General features: G+C 42.8%; 1 pseudogene and 2 gene segments (V, D, J or C); 1 reads left to right on the top strand and 2 right to left on the bottom strand.

Moving 5' to 3' along the window:
• The window catches only part of LOC127634237 (immunoglobulin kappa constant-like), an 86,257-nt gene extending 72,537 nt beyond the window's left edge, over positions 1–13,720 (bottom strand). The window contains exon 1 of the C gene segment in view: positions 13,690–13,720.
• On the bottom strand, positions 1,763–3,397 carry LOC127634086 (Ig lambda chain C region-like; annotated as a pseudogene).
• LOC127634085 (Ig kappa chain V-III region VH-like) lies at positions 3,606–4,135 on the top strand. The segment is given in 2 exon segments: positions 3,606–3,686; positions 3,813–4,135. Coding segments are annotated over 2 exon segments (372 nt in total).
• Positions 13,721–14,806: the final 1,086 nt, after the last annotated feature.

Below are 14,806 nucleotides of genomic sequence, written 5' to 3'. Positions count from 1 at the left end.
AAAGACACATGTGTATACTTTAAAAGCATTACAGAAAATTGCTTGTTTTCCAATATAAATATAAAAAGGTATATATCCTCTTATGAATATTTGAAGATTCAGATTGAGTTTAAACAATTCGAAAAATTTATATAAACAATCCTGACTTAAGTATAATTACAGCAATATTAGCAACCACATTTACTTAAAGAAATAATAGTACTTGTTGGAAAGAAAGTGTTGGTTTGTGACTAGCTTTATACTAAAAAAACGTTTAAAGTACATTCTGATAAATCAGTGCATTAGCAGCATTTTATTTAAATTATTTGATCTTCAAGACTTTTGCAAGAGTCACAAGATAAATCTGAACCTGTGCTACGAGATGATAATTTTTAGAGGAAAGAAGAAAGTATAATTCAGACGTTTCATACATAAACCACAACGTTTCTTTCATCTATTTTACACAAGTTTGCAATAGATTAAACAGAAACTAGTAGTAAAGTTACTTATGTTCTCTTAATCGTCCGACCAATATGGCTGCAAACTGTGTAGCCTAGCTTACAAAAAGCCCCAGTCCATCCAGAAAAACGCGATTAGCGATCGCATGATTCAAAGCATTAGGCTATCAGCCAAAGTCCGCATTTTTTTTTCAAATACGACGCATAAATTAAAGATTTCCGCGCAAAATATGCAGAGCTTGCATGATTTCATAATCCCCACATTTTCGTTGCAAAAAAGTCACATATATCTTAGCAGAAAGTTGAAAAATGTTGCGTTTGTTCCACAAAAGCAGTCTCCTCTTCACCTTCACCCTTTCACCTGTTGCCATGGGAACGTTCTGAGGTGACGAAATTTTTTGCTAGTTCCCACAATTTTATCGCATAAAACTGCATAAATAGCTCGCATATTCAAGGTTTTTTGTCCGCAACAATCACCAATAATCTCCGCGTTTTCTGGAAGGACTGATGCAGCAAATGTAATCGATAGGCCAACATTAATTTGTTACTCGGATATGTCTGTGTTGTTAATACCCAACATTCGACCAAAATACACTATCAACTCGGGAAAACTAAAATTAACTGTATAGCTACTACATTAACAATGTGAGTATTTCTACTTTCAGTTAAAATAGATTTTCAAACGTGGGGAATGTCGCCTAAAATATGCCCGAACAAGTGCTCTGCCCGCTCAAATAAAAAACAAAACAAAAAAAAAAAAACTTTATTATCTATCAACCAGTGTTAGAAATGTGTCTTTGGTTAAAAGGGATCACATATCACACACAGATCACAATTTAAAATTTTTACAAGGAAAAAAGTAAGTTAGGCCTGCCTTAGGCTACACTATGTAAAACAATAAAGGTTTGTGAATGTTTAACAAAAGCTAATGTGGAGGCAGCGGACAGAAACACAAATTCACACACAAATATTAACCTAATTCGTTTGAAAACTTACCTTATTATTCGACAAGCGATGAAATCATTAACTTTTCAGCAAATGCGTCAGCACAGTCCGACAGGCACCACTGTGGTCTTGAGCACGAGACTAACCGTTGGTGACTTCTACTGAACATGCTCACACCCAGCCCTGCTTGTTCTTCGGTTGAGTTCCAAATAGTCGCTCTAAGCAAGTTAAGATAACTTCAACAAAGTTATATTCAATCAAAACAATAAGTAAATAGCTTATTTCACCATGCAATTAACCGTTACTTTGTAATTATTTATAACCGACTACAGCTAACTCATTTATGCAAGTTATGACAACTATTGGAATTTACAGTGTAGGTTGAGTTCCAAATAGTCGCTCTAAGCAAGTTAAGATAACTTCAACAAAGTTATATTCACTCAAAACAATAAGTAAATAGCTTTTTTCACCATGCAATTGACTGTAACTCAAAACAACTAGTAAGAAGTATGTATTTTATATAACGGAGTAAAGTTAACTAGTATATGTGAGTCAGGAAAGCTATTGGATTTTACAGTGTACTCAGAACACTGATCTCTCCTCACTTCTCCAGTGACTGACAGCTGCTCTTTCTGTTTGGCCTCACAGCTCACTGTGACCGCCTTCATCCACTCGTCCTGAGAGAGAGTCAGACTGCTGCTCCAGCTGTACAGACCGCCCTTCTCCAGGACCCCAGCACTGCTCTTCTCAGACCTGCTGCTCCCGTCCACCTTCCAGCTCAGGCTCCAGTCTGAGGGGAAGCCCTTGTTGGCCACACACATCAGTGTTGCTGTGTTCTTTGTGGAAATCTCTTCACTGGAGGGCGGCAGGACGCTCACTTTAGGACGAGTGATGCCTGACAAATACACAATAGACAACTTCAAAAGAAGAAAAGATTTCTTTCTCCAGATTGAAACTAAATCAATTAGATTTTGAAGATCTTTAAAGATATCATTGAAAACTTTCAACATTAAACTGCAAGTTTGTTTCTTCATGTTGATCTGTTCAATCATATAAAGAACAATTTATTTCCCCAAAGACTCTGAATGACCAAAATGATGAAATGATGAATAAAGTTCACATATCTTTATATGTTTGCAGCTTGACTTACACAAAAGTTCAAGAATATTTTCCTTCATAAATTTCTCTTTCTACATTAAGAAATAACTATGAAAAGACATTGCCCAACCTCAAGAGAATAGAAAAGAAAATTCTGTACAATGATGAACTTTTAACAGTTAATTTGGTGAAAGAATTCCTCCAGTAAAACTTTATATGTTACATATTACATTAAGAAACATTTCATATTGAAGGAGCATTTTTATGAACTCTTGATAATGTTCGTCATTTAAACACAGAGTCATTTAACATCTCCAAAAACTGAATAACATCTCACTTCTGTACCAGCAACAAATTCACATGTGCTGACAAAGTGTCAATTAAGTGTCTTTAAAGTTCACCTTCATTTCTGGAAAAACAGCCAAATTATTCAATCTGTCTAATCAGATATTATTAATAAATAATGAAATATAAATAAAATAAGTGAGAGAAATCACTGAACTCATATGTGTGTCAATTCAACATAAAACTTACACATTCCACATTATAAAAACACATAAAACATTAAAATGATGATTTGATGATTTACTTACTGCCAACATCCAGTCTGGTGTCAGCTGCCGAAAGTCCACCACAGTGATACAAACTAATAGAACAGCTGCACAAAAACCTCTGAGCCTTCACTAACTGCACTTTAAACACATGATCACAAACACATCTTTACACAACACACATTCAAACATGATTCATTTCATATTGTCATCAACTACTGTTTCAAAAATACAATAAAAACATACATATTACATTCAGAATTATATACAACATGTTTAATACAATGTAATAACTCCTCTATAACACATTTGATTTAGTTTGATCTACTGAATGCTCATGAGATTTCCACAATGAACAAAAATCATTAGAATTTCATCCAATTGTAATTAATAACTAAAAGATAAAGATTGAAATGTATGAATGTAATTTGACATGTAATTGTTTCTTATTTCTGCTGTTCTCCTGTAACGCTCACATTTTCTGCTGAGAGGAAACAGTTTTGAATGTCCGCCCCTCTGATTAAAGCACAATATCAGACTGTCTGTTAGTCAGGACTGTCAAACCAACATCACTGTTCCTTCAGTTCTCACTCATTCACAGTAAAGATGACAGCACACGCTCTCATTATCTGCTCTCTACTGCTTTTCATTGCTGGTGAGAATCTGTTTCAGTGCATTTCACTAATATAAACTCAATTTAACTGTAGAAAGTTTTTTTATTATTATTTCAAGTGTCAAAAATCTCTTGTGAAATAATATTTTATTTTATGATGTGTTTCAGAGTGTAATGGACAGATCACGGTCACTCAGAGTCCCTCAATAACAGCTCAACCAGGACAACAAGTTCAAATAAACTGTAAAACCAGCAGTGGAGTGTATAGTGGTAATTATTTAGCCTGGTACTTACAGAAACCTGGAGAAGCTCCTAAACTCCTCATATATGCTGCAACAAACCGCTACACTGGAACTCCATCTAGATTCAGTGGCAGTGGATCTAATAGTGATTTCACTCTGACCATCAGTGGAGTCCAGACTGAAGATGCAGGACATTATTACTGTCAGAGTGATCACTGGATCAACAGTAAAACTGAGTTCACACAGTGATAAAGAGTCGTACAAAAACCTCCTTCAGTGAAAGAGGAACTACTGATACAGAAACAGTTTCTCTGAGTGTTTCATTATAAATTGACATGGACACAAAGTTTTAGATTTTGATATTTCACACTCAACACTACATATGAAACTGGACGACACATTTTATTATAAAGGTCAATTCAGTCATTTTTGGTTGATGTTTTACTGGCTGATATGACACTAGTCTTAAACTTTACTGACACCTATCCATGTGAATACAGCATCATGCAAACATAAAACATTTGTTTTCACAGATGTCATATTTGAATGTAATTCATCACTTTAAACAATAGATTCAGAAATGAATGAAAGTGGATGAGGATGTGCTGCTGTCACTGATATTCTGTGTTGAATCATGAGGAGATGTTCCAGTATACACAAGTCCAGATGTTTATTTTAGGAGTTATAACTTTCATTATATGACTTATATGATAGTCGTAGAATGAACATAGACTGTTTGCACAATGTTATCAAGCTTATCAAGTCAGATCTGAATCTCTTTAGTTCGATTACTTCAGCATTCAAACTGTGTATGTTGATAAATAACTCGTCAGTCACTGTGATTTTGACAATCTTGGAAGCTGGTCTGGGATAAATTGGCCAAATTATTATTATTTGTTTTGTTTTATATTGACTGCAGAATGTTGTTGTGATGACATCACAATCAGCCCAGTTTGCTGTCACCCCCACTTCTAAACTCGTTCTGGTGCCGGTGGTTCCCGCTGTTTCCAAAAATGATTAAGGACTCAATAGAGCAGAAGTGAAACTGGTGTGTTCCAGTTCAGATCATTTAACCAATCAAACAGTGAATCTGAGAGTGTGAAAATCACATTTGCATTGTCAGTGTGGAATGATTGTGTTTCTCTCAGAATAGATCAGATCTGTCTCCAGTGACCATGTTCAAACCACAAGAGGATTCATTTAGTTTTACCAGTAAATGCATCTGTTCAGAACTGTTCAAACAGTGAAGACATTGTAAATACCAAAATCTTTCATGACACATTCTGTATTCAGTTTTCTCTCTCAGTGTAAAGTCAGATTGATCAATGATGCACTTTAAGTCAAATGTAACTTGTTCAGAAGCTTTATTGAATGTAACACAAACACATTGAAAGATCACACAGTGAATCGACTCTTTCAGTATTCAGTTGTAAATCACTGGAGCTGCGAGACACTCAGATACGCTCATCTTCAGGAGAAACATCATTCAATGCCAGTGGCGGCTGGTGATAATTTTTTTTTAATGCTTTTTTTGTGGGCGAAAATAAATACAAAGCAATACCAAAAAGCATGTTGACTACTTGAACATAAATTTTGCTCTCCTTTCTTTCTGGCCAGCAAATTTCTCAGTGACTCTCTGATTAAAGTCAGTCATCTCAGTAACAAGTCTCTTTTCCACGGAGAGCAATGCCAGTGCATTCAGCCTCTCCTTGTTATGCTGGGTGAGGAAACAGGACAAGACAGACGAGAGGTGCGGATCCAAATGCAGTTTTTAATGACTTTAACACATAAGAAATAAAAGGTAAACACAAAGGAAAGTCCACGATGGGAAAAACTGGGAACTTGAAACACAATGAAACAGATTATCACGATAAAACAAAACACAAACAAAACTAAGAACTCGGGTAGGGAACACGGACCAGGCTAGGAATCATAGAAGAAACGAACGACAATCGACAGAGACTCAACAAAGAACCAGGGTTTAAATACACAGACAAAGTGGAGACAGAACGAGACACAGGTGGAAACAATGATGAGTGCAGGCAGTGAGGGAGGCCGGGAATTGTGGGAAATGTAGTTTTAGACAAGGACAGTGAAACACGGGGCGGACAACAAAGAAAACGTGACATGGAGCGTGAACAGTGACGGGTGCAAAGGAAAACACGGAGCAGACAAGGAACCAAGACAAGAAAGTGAATAGAGAAACATAGAACACAAGACAACAGTGAACATGACAGAATAAAAGAAACTACAAAAAGACTACAAAACCAAAACAGGAATTAAACTAAACTTCACGATGACAGTACAAAAACAAAAGACAACAGGGAACATAACATAACCCCCCCTCAAAAGGACCGGATTCCAGACGGTCCTAACAAAAAAACAGAAATACCAAAAACACAGAATTACCAAGGAGTGAGGGGGTAGACCGGGGGAGAAAACAGATAGATGAAAGGGGGAACAAGGGACACAGAGACCATCCAAGGAGGCACAAGGGACAAATAGGCAGTCCATGGGGGCACAAGGGGCAATTAGGCAGTTTATGGGGGTACAAGGGACAATTGGGCAGTCCACGGAGGCACAAAGGGAAAAGAGAAAGTTCACGGGGGCACAAAGGGAAAGGAGTCAGTCCATGGGGGCACAAGGGGCAATTAGGCAGTCTACGGGGGCACAAGGGGCAATTAGGCAGTCCATGGGGGCACAAAGGGACAGGTTTAGGAGGCCAGGGAGGTATTGACTGGGCCTGGACAGGTTTAGATGGCCCGGGGGCTGGCCAGAAGGCCAGGGCCGGTTCAGGGGGCCTGGGAGGAGGCCACAGGACAGAGGCCGGTTTTGGTGGCCTGGGAGATGGCCGTGGGGCAAGGGCCGGTTCAGGGGACCTAGGAGGATGAGTGGCCACTGGGGAGGCCGGCGGAACCGCGTGAAGCGGAGCCAAGGAGGACCTCTGAGGTGGAGCAGAGGGAGGCTCGGGAGGCGAAGCCAAGGGAGGTGATGGCTTAGAAGGCTCAGAAGGCGGAGCTGAGGGAGGCTCAGGAGGCGGAGCCGTAGGAGGCTCGGGAGGCAGGGCGTAGGAGGCTCGGGAGGCTCTGAGGGTGGAGCCGTCGGAGGCTCGGGTGGCTCGAGAGGCGGAGCCATAGGAGGCGAGGGAGGTGGCGCCGTAGAAGGTTTCAGAGGCGGAGACCTGGAAGGCTCTGGAGGCGGAGCTGAGGGAGGTGGCGCCGTAGAAGGTTTCAGAGGCGGAGGCCTGGAAGGCTCTGGAGGCGGAGCCAAGGGGGGCTCAGGAGACGGAGCCGTAGGAGGCTCAGGGGGCGGAGCCGTAGGAGGCGGAGCCGTAGGAGGCTCGAGAGGCGGAGCCGTAGGAGGCTTGAGAGGCGGAGCCGTAGAAGGCTCGAGGGGCGGAGCTCTAGTAGGCTCTGGAGTACCTGGGAGCAGGGCCGTAGGAGGCTCTGGGGGCGGAGCCGTAGGAGGCTCGGGAGTCTCTGGGAGAGGAGCCGTAGCAGGCTCGAGAGGTGGAGCCGTATGATGCTCGATAGGCGGAGCCGTAGGAGGCTCGGGAGGCGGAGCCGTAGGAGGCTCGGGAAACGGAGCCGTAGGAGGCTCGAGAGACTCGAGAGGCGGGGCCCTGGAAGACTCGAGTGGCTTGAGGGGCGGAGCCCTGGGAGGCTCGAAAGGCTTGAGGGGCGGAGCCCTGGAAGGCTCGAAAGGCTTGAGGGGCGGAGCCCCGGGAGGCTCGAGAGGCTTGAGGGACAGAGCTTTTGGAGGCTCGAGAATCTCTGGAAGAAGAGCTGTAGGAAGCTCTGGAGACTTGGGGGGCGGAGTCCTAGTAGGCTCGAAAGGCTTGAGGGGCGGAGCCCTGGAAGGCTCGAGAGGCCTGAGAGGCGGAGCCCTGGGAGGCTCGAAAGGCTTGAGGGGCGGAGCCCTGGGAGGCTTGAGAGGTGGAGCTCTGGAAAGCTCGGGAGGCGGAGCTCTGGAAAGCTCGGAAGGCGGAGCTCTGGAAGGCTCGAGAGGTGGAGCTCTGGGAGGCTCGGGAGGCGGAGCTCTGGAAAGCTCGGGAGGCGGAGCTCTGGAAACTTCGGGAGGCTCGGAAGGCAGAGCTCTAGGAAGCTCGGAAGGCGGAGCTCTGGAAAGCTCGGAAGGCTCGGAAGGCGGAGCTCTAGGAAGCTCGGGAGGCGGAGCTCTGGAAAGCTCGGGAGGCTCGGAAGGCGGAGCTCTGGAAAGCTCGGGAGGCGGAGCTCTGGAAAGCTCGGGAGGCTCGGAAGGCAGAGCTCTAGGAAGCTCGGGAGGCGGAGCTCTGGAAAGCTCGGGAGGCTCGGGAGGCGGAGCTCTGGAAAGCTCGGGAGGCGGAGCTCTGGAAAGCTCGGGGGGTACTGGCTCTTGGAAGGTCATGGCCACTGGCACTGGCTCTTGGACGGTCATGGCCACTGGCACTGGCTCGCTGACATCGGAGGCTACAGGCGCTGGCTCGCTGACATCGGAGGCTACAGGCGCTGGCTCGCTGACATCGGAGGCTACAGGCGCTGGCTCGCTGACATCGGAGGCTACAGGCGCTGGCTCGCTGACATCGGAGGCTACAGGCGCTGGCTCGCTGACATCGGAGGCTACAGGCGCTGGCTCGCTGACATCGGAGGCTACAGGCGCTGGCTCGCTGACATCGGAGGCTACAGGCGCTGGCTCGCTGACATCGGAGGCTACAGGCGCTGGCTCTGGGACGGTCGAGGCTACAGGCGCTGGCTCATTGACATTTGAGGCTAACGGCTCTGGCTCACTGACGTCTGAGACTACTGGCGCTGGCTCGGGGACGGCCGAGGACTCAGGCTCGCTCACAGTGACATGCGTGGGCTCTAGCTCGCTCACCGTGGCTGACGAGGACTCAGGCTCGCTCACAGTGACATGCGTGGGCTTTAGCTCGCTCACAGTGACATGCGTGGGCTTTAGCTCGCTCACAGTGACATGCGTGGGCTCTAGCTCGCTCACCGTGGCTGACGAGGACTCAGGCTCGCTCACAGTGACATGCGTGGGCTTTAGCTCGCTCACAGTGACATGCGTGGGCTCTAGCTCGCTCACAGTGACATGCGTGGGCTCTAGCTCGCTCACCGTGGCTGACGAGGACTCAGGCTCGCTCACCGTGGCTGACGAGGACACAGGCTTGCTCAAAGTGACATGCGTGGGCTCTAGCTCGCTCACCGTGGCTGACGAGGACTCAGGCTCGCTCACCGTGGCTGACGAGGACTCAGGCTCGCTCAAAGTGACATGCGTGGGCTCTGGCTTGCCCACCGGGGCAGGCGTGGGCCGGAAGGCGGAAGCCCGTCTTCTCTCCCTCCTCCGGGCTGACGAAGTGGGCCGCGCTGGCTCGTGGTAGGTGACTGGCGTGAGGGTCGGTTCGCAGACAGGTGGGGCTGGTGTTACTGGGGCCGCCGGAGGTGGTCGAAGGGGCTCCACTGTAGATGGCGAGGCAGAGTCCTTCTCAGCAACGCCCATGGTTAATGGTGAGCCGCAGACCCGCAAAGTCATCTCCACGAAGCTGCAGAGAGACCACTCGTGCGTGGCCGGTGGCAACCGTTCCCTCAACGAGGCGTTCAGGTTGCCCCTGAAGTAGACCACCAGGGCAGAATCCGGGAAGTCAGAGACGCTAGCCAGCCTGAGAAAGTCGCCAATGTGGCACACCGCCGGTCGGTCCCCTTGCTTCAGGCACAGCAGCCGGTAATTGGCCTGTTGGACCGCTGGATCCATTTTGGGTCGATTGTTCTGTTATGCTGGGTGAGGAAACAGGACAAGACAGACGAGAGGTGCGGATCCAAATGCGGTTTTTAATGACTTTAACAAATAAGAAATAAAAGGTAAACACAAAGGAAAGTCCACGATGGGAAATACTGGGAACTTGATACACAATGAAACAGATTATCACGATAAAACAAAACACAAACAAAACTAAGAACTCGGGTAGGGAACACGGACCAGGCTAGGAAACATAGAAGAAACGAACGACAATCGACAGAGACTCAACAAAGAACCAGGGTTTAAATACACAGACAAAGTGGAGACAGAACGAGACACAGGTGGAAACAATGATGAGTGCAGGCAGTGAGGGAGGCCGGGAATTGTGGGAAATGTAGTTTTAGACAAGGACAGTGAAACACGGGGCGGACAACAAAGAAAACGTGACATGGAGCGTGAACGGTGACGGGTGCAAAGGAAAACACGGAGCAGACAAGGAACCAAGACAAGAAAGTGAATAGAGAAACATAGAACACAAGACAACAGTGAACATGACAGAATAAAAGAAACTACAAAAAGACTACAAAACCAAAACAGGAATTAAACTAAACTTCACGATGACAGTACAAAAACAAAAGACAACAGGGAACATAACACTCCTGGGTCATGGTGTTTCTGAGAAAAGTTTTTAGTCTTTTCAAGGTTGAGAAGCACCTCTCAGCTTCAGCCGTGGTCATGGGTGTGGTAATGAGAACTTTTAGGAGAGTCACAGTTTAGGAAAAGACTTCTTCGAGATTATTCTCCATAAACAGCTGGAATAGGTCCACAGCACCACGGCAGGCTTTGAATTCTTCCTTGCTGTAGATGAGACTGAGCTCTGTCTTCAGCTTGCTTCCACTGAGCATCGGGTACGCTTTCATGGTGCTGCTCAATGCATCTTCAGGAAAGGTATCCTTGTACTCATCAAACATGTCCCCCTGCAACAAGGTGGCACAGACAAGGTGGTCTGTGAAGGAGAAACGCTCCCTAGTGTGTCCCAGGATCACAGACCTATAGAGATAATGAAATATATATATGTAAATGTAAGGTAGTAACCTGGAGTAGGCCACTAGTTGTCACAGTTGCAATGAATTTCAAAATAAAAATAAAGCCATTTGAGTTTTTGTCCCATACAAAAGTAGTGGCTTCATATTTCATTTGATCATTTATTTTTATGTTGCCAATTTATTATTTTTGGGATGCTGTTGTATAATATTAAAATTATGATTTTTGTAAGGATTTATACCAAACAAAAAATGTTTTCTTGAGTCTGTAGAATATTATATGATGTGGGCAGGACATCTCTGCAGCACAACAATAATGTAAAATGGTATTTTGACTAATTTCTATAACAAACTCACCTCTTTCATGCTCCTCTGGTCTGAGCGCCCGGCGCCTCTTTATTGGCCGAGAACCACTTCTTTGCTCACCAATGGAATGGAGAGAGTTTCCTTTTTTTTCTTCCAGCGAACGCCTTGTGAAAGGGTTTTTTTGTAAATCAATGACAGAGTTTGGTTTAACTGCTGCCATTATCTCTGCGAAAGTGATCAGCCTAGCAAAGTTTTGGCGAAGTCGCCTGCGCACTCGCAGTAGTGGCCAAGAGCGTGAATGACAGGTGACGAGAACCAATCAGATTGGATAAAATAACATGTATCCAATTCTGATTCGCCAGGCACGCAGCGACCTGCGCCCGGAGGAGAATCTTTAAGAAACAAATTAGAGACCAGCTTCAGGTCACATGCTGCCCAAAAATTTAAGGACATCCATTTGTCCGGCGTCCCTCGCCCTTGAAACCGCATGAAACATATTGAAAAACATAGAAACTAGTTAACCGATTAAAGACAGTTTTTATTAAATGCTGAGGCTCTTACTACCAGCCTGCACATCGTATGAGTAAACTATTTTATTTTTTTATTTTTATTTCATTTTTATATAATTTTTGTATTTACGTACATTTCTGGAATTTTGATGGGGGCGGCGCCCCAGCGCCCTCTATTGACAAGCCGTTCAACGCTCTAAACAGCGACTCTTGTGGAACGAGACCTGATGAAGTTCTCCATTATGAGTTACTCTGCAGACAAACACCTCTGACTCTTCCCAGCATGCTTTGCTGAGGGTCAGGCCACTATTCCTCCTGTAGCGACCATCCTGGTCACTCTCTGCACTGGTCAGAACCCCCTCTGTGACCTCTGACCTTTCCCATCATAGATACTTTATTGATGTTTGCTCAGTTGTTGTTATTATTTATAATCAATTAAAACAGGTTTCAGAGTAATGAATCATTTCACATTTAGATTCAAACTTCTTAATTGTTTATTTTGTTTTATGTATTTGTTTTTGTATGTGTGTGTGTGTGTGTGTGTGTGTGTGTGTGTGTTCATGTCAGTTTGAGTGCATGCTGTCATTAGTGTATGTCAGAAACTGTGTTTATCTTTCAAATCACCTCAAATATTTATGCAGATAAAAAAAATGTGAAAATTAATTTTATTTAAATTGCATTTTTACAACTTTTCTCAATTGTTCTCAGACTTTTGGACTCCACTGTACGACTGTAAGTAAAACTTCTAAATATATTGTTACATTTACTCACTATATTATATGTACTATATGTTTGACTTCCCTAATTTGACTTCATGATCTTGTTTCATAATGTCTCTGCAGGTGTTTTCATGCTTCATTGAGTGAAGATTATTTATAAAATGTGAGATAAAGTCCTGATCTAACTAATGACACAAATAATATCAATAAATCAACTTTTAAACAAAGACAGGAAACTTCAAATAATGTAATATTTTATTAGTTTATTGAATTTTGACAAGAGAAAAGTGAAAGACAAAAGCACACATATACTTGTGTGAATAGAAGTCACTGTTAGTCTCCATGTGAGACATGAGTGAGAAGAGCAGAAGAGAATCCAGAGGATCTACTCAGAACACTGATCTCTCCTCACTTCTCCAGTGACTGACAGCTGCTCTTTCTGTTTGGCCTCACAGCTCACTGTGACCGCCTTCATCCACTCGTCCTGAGAGAGAGTCAGACTGCTGCTCCAGCTGTACAGACCGCCCTTCTCCAGGACCCCAGCACTGCTCTTCTCAGACCTGCTGCTCCCGTCCACCTTCCAGCTCAGGCTCCAGTCTGAGGGAAGCCCTTGTTGGCCACACACATCAGTGTTGCTGTGTTCTTTGTGGAAATCTCTTCACTGGAGGGCGGCAGGACGCTCACTTTAGGACGAGTGATGCCTGACAAATACACAATAGACAACTTCAAAAGAAGAAAAGATTTCTTTCTCCAGATTGAAACTAAATCAATTACATTAGTCAATTATATATTTTGAAGATCTTTAAAGATATCATTGAAAACTTTCAACATTAAACTGCAAGTTTGTTTCTTCATGTTGATCTGTTCAATCATATAAAGAACAATTTATTTCCCCAAAGACTCTGAATGACCAAAATGATGAAATGATGAATAAAGTTCACATATCTTTATATGTTTGCAGTTTGACTTACACAAAAGTTCAAGAATATTTTCCTTCATAAATTTCTCTTTCTACATTAAGAAATAACTATGAAAAGACATTGCCCAACCTCAAGAGAATAGAAAAGAAATTCTGTACAATGATGAACTTTCAACAGTTCATTTGGTGAAAGAATTCCTCCAGTAAAACTTTATATGTTACATATTACATTAAGAAACATTTCATATTGAAGGAGCATTTTTATGAACTCTTGATAATGTTCGTCATTTAAACACAGAGTCATTTAACATCTCCAAAAACTGAATAACATCTCACTTCTGTACCAGCAACAAATTCACATGTGCTGACAAAGTGTCAATTAAGTGTCTTTAAAGTTCACCTTCATTTCTGGAAAAACAGCCAAATTATTCAATCTGTCTAATCAGATATTATTAATAAATAATGAAATATAAATCAAAAAAGTGAGAGAAATCACTGAACTCATATGTGTGTCAATTCAACATAAAACTGACACATTCCACATTATAAAAACACATAAAACATTAAAATGATGATTTGATGATTTACTTACTGCCAACATCCAGTCTGGTGCCGCTGCCGAAAGTGTACCACAGTGATACAAACTAATAGAACAGCTGCACAAAAACCTCTGAGCGCTTCACTAACTGCACTTTAAACACATGATCACAAACACATCTTTACACAACACACATTCAAACATGATTCAGTTCATATTGTCATCAACTACTGTTTCAAAAATACAATAAAAACATACATATTACATTCATAATTATATACAACATGTTTATTACAATGTAATAACTCCTCTATAACACATTTGATTTAGTTTGATCTACTGAATGCTCATGAGATTTCCACAATGAACAAAAATCATTCGAATTTCAACCAATTGTAATTAATAACTAAAAGATAAAGATTGAAATGTATGAATGTAATTTGACATGTAATTGTTTCTTATTTCTGCTGTTCTCCTGTAACGCTCTCATTATCTGCTCTCTACTGCTTTTCATTGCTGGTGAGAATCTGTTTCAGTGCATTTCACTAATATAAACTCAATTTAACTGTATGAAGTTTTTTATTGTTATTTCAAGTGTCAAAAAGCTTTTGTGCAATAATTTTTTATTTTATTTTGTGTTTCAGAGTGTAATGGACAGTACACGGTCACTCAGAGTCCCTCAATAACAGCAGCTCAACCAGGACAACAAGTTCAAATAAACTGTAAAACCAGCAGAGATGTCTTCTATCACAGTAGTTATGGACACTACTTGTACTGGTACTTACAGAAACCTGGAGAAGCTCCTAAACTCCTCATATATCGAACCAACAACCTCCAGACTGGAACTCCATCTAGATTCAGTGGCAGTGGATCTAATAGTGATTTCACTCTGACCATCAGTGGAGTCCAGACTGAAGATGAAGGACATTATTACTGTCAGAGTGCTCACTGGATCAACAGTAAATGGGTGTTCACACAGTGATAAAGAGTCGTACAAAAACCTCCTTCAGTGAAAGAGGAACTACTGATACAGAAACAGTTTCTCTGAATGTTTCATTATAAATTGACATGGACACAAAGTTTTAGATTTAGATATTTCACACTCAACACTACATATGAATCTGGACGACACATTTTATTATAAAGGTCAATTCAGTCATTTTTGGTTGAT

The sequence above is a fragment of the Xyrauchen texanus genome, chromosome 41 (genome assembly GCF_025860055.1).
Source record: "Xyrauchen texanus isolate HMW12.3.18 chromosome 41, RBS_HiC_50CHRs, whole genome shotgun sequence".
NCBI classification, from domain to species: domain Eukaryota; kingdom Metazoa; phylum Chordata; class Actinopteri; order Cypriniformes; family Catostomidae; genus Xyrauchen; species Xyrauchen texanus.
This window is presented reverse-complemented; position numbering and strand designations above follow the sequence as displayed.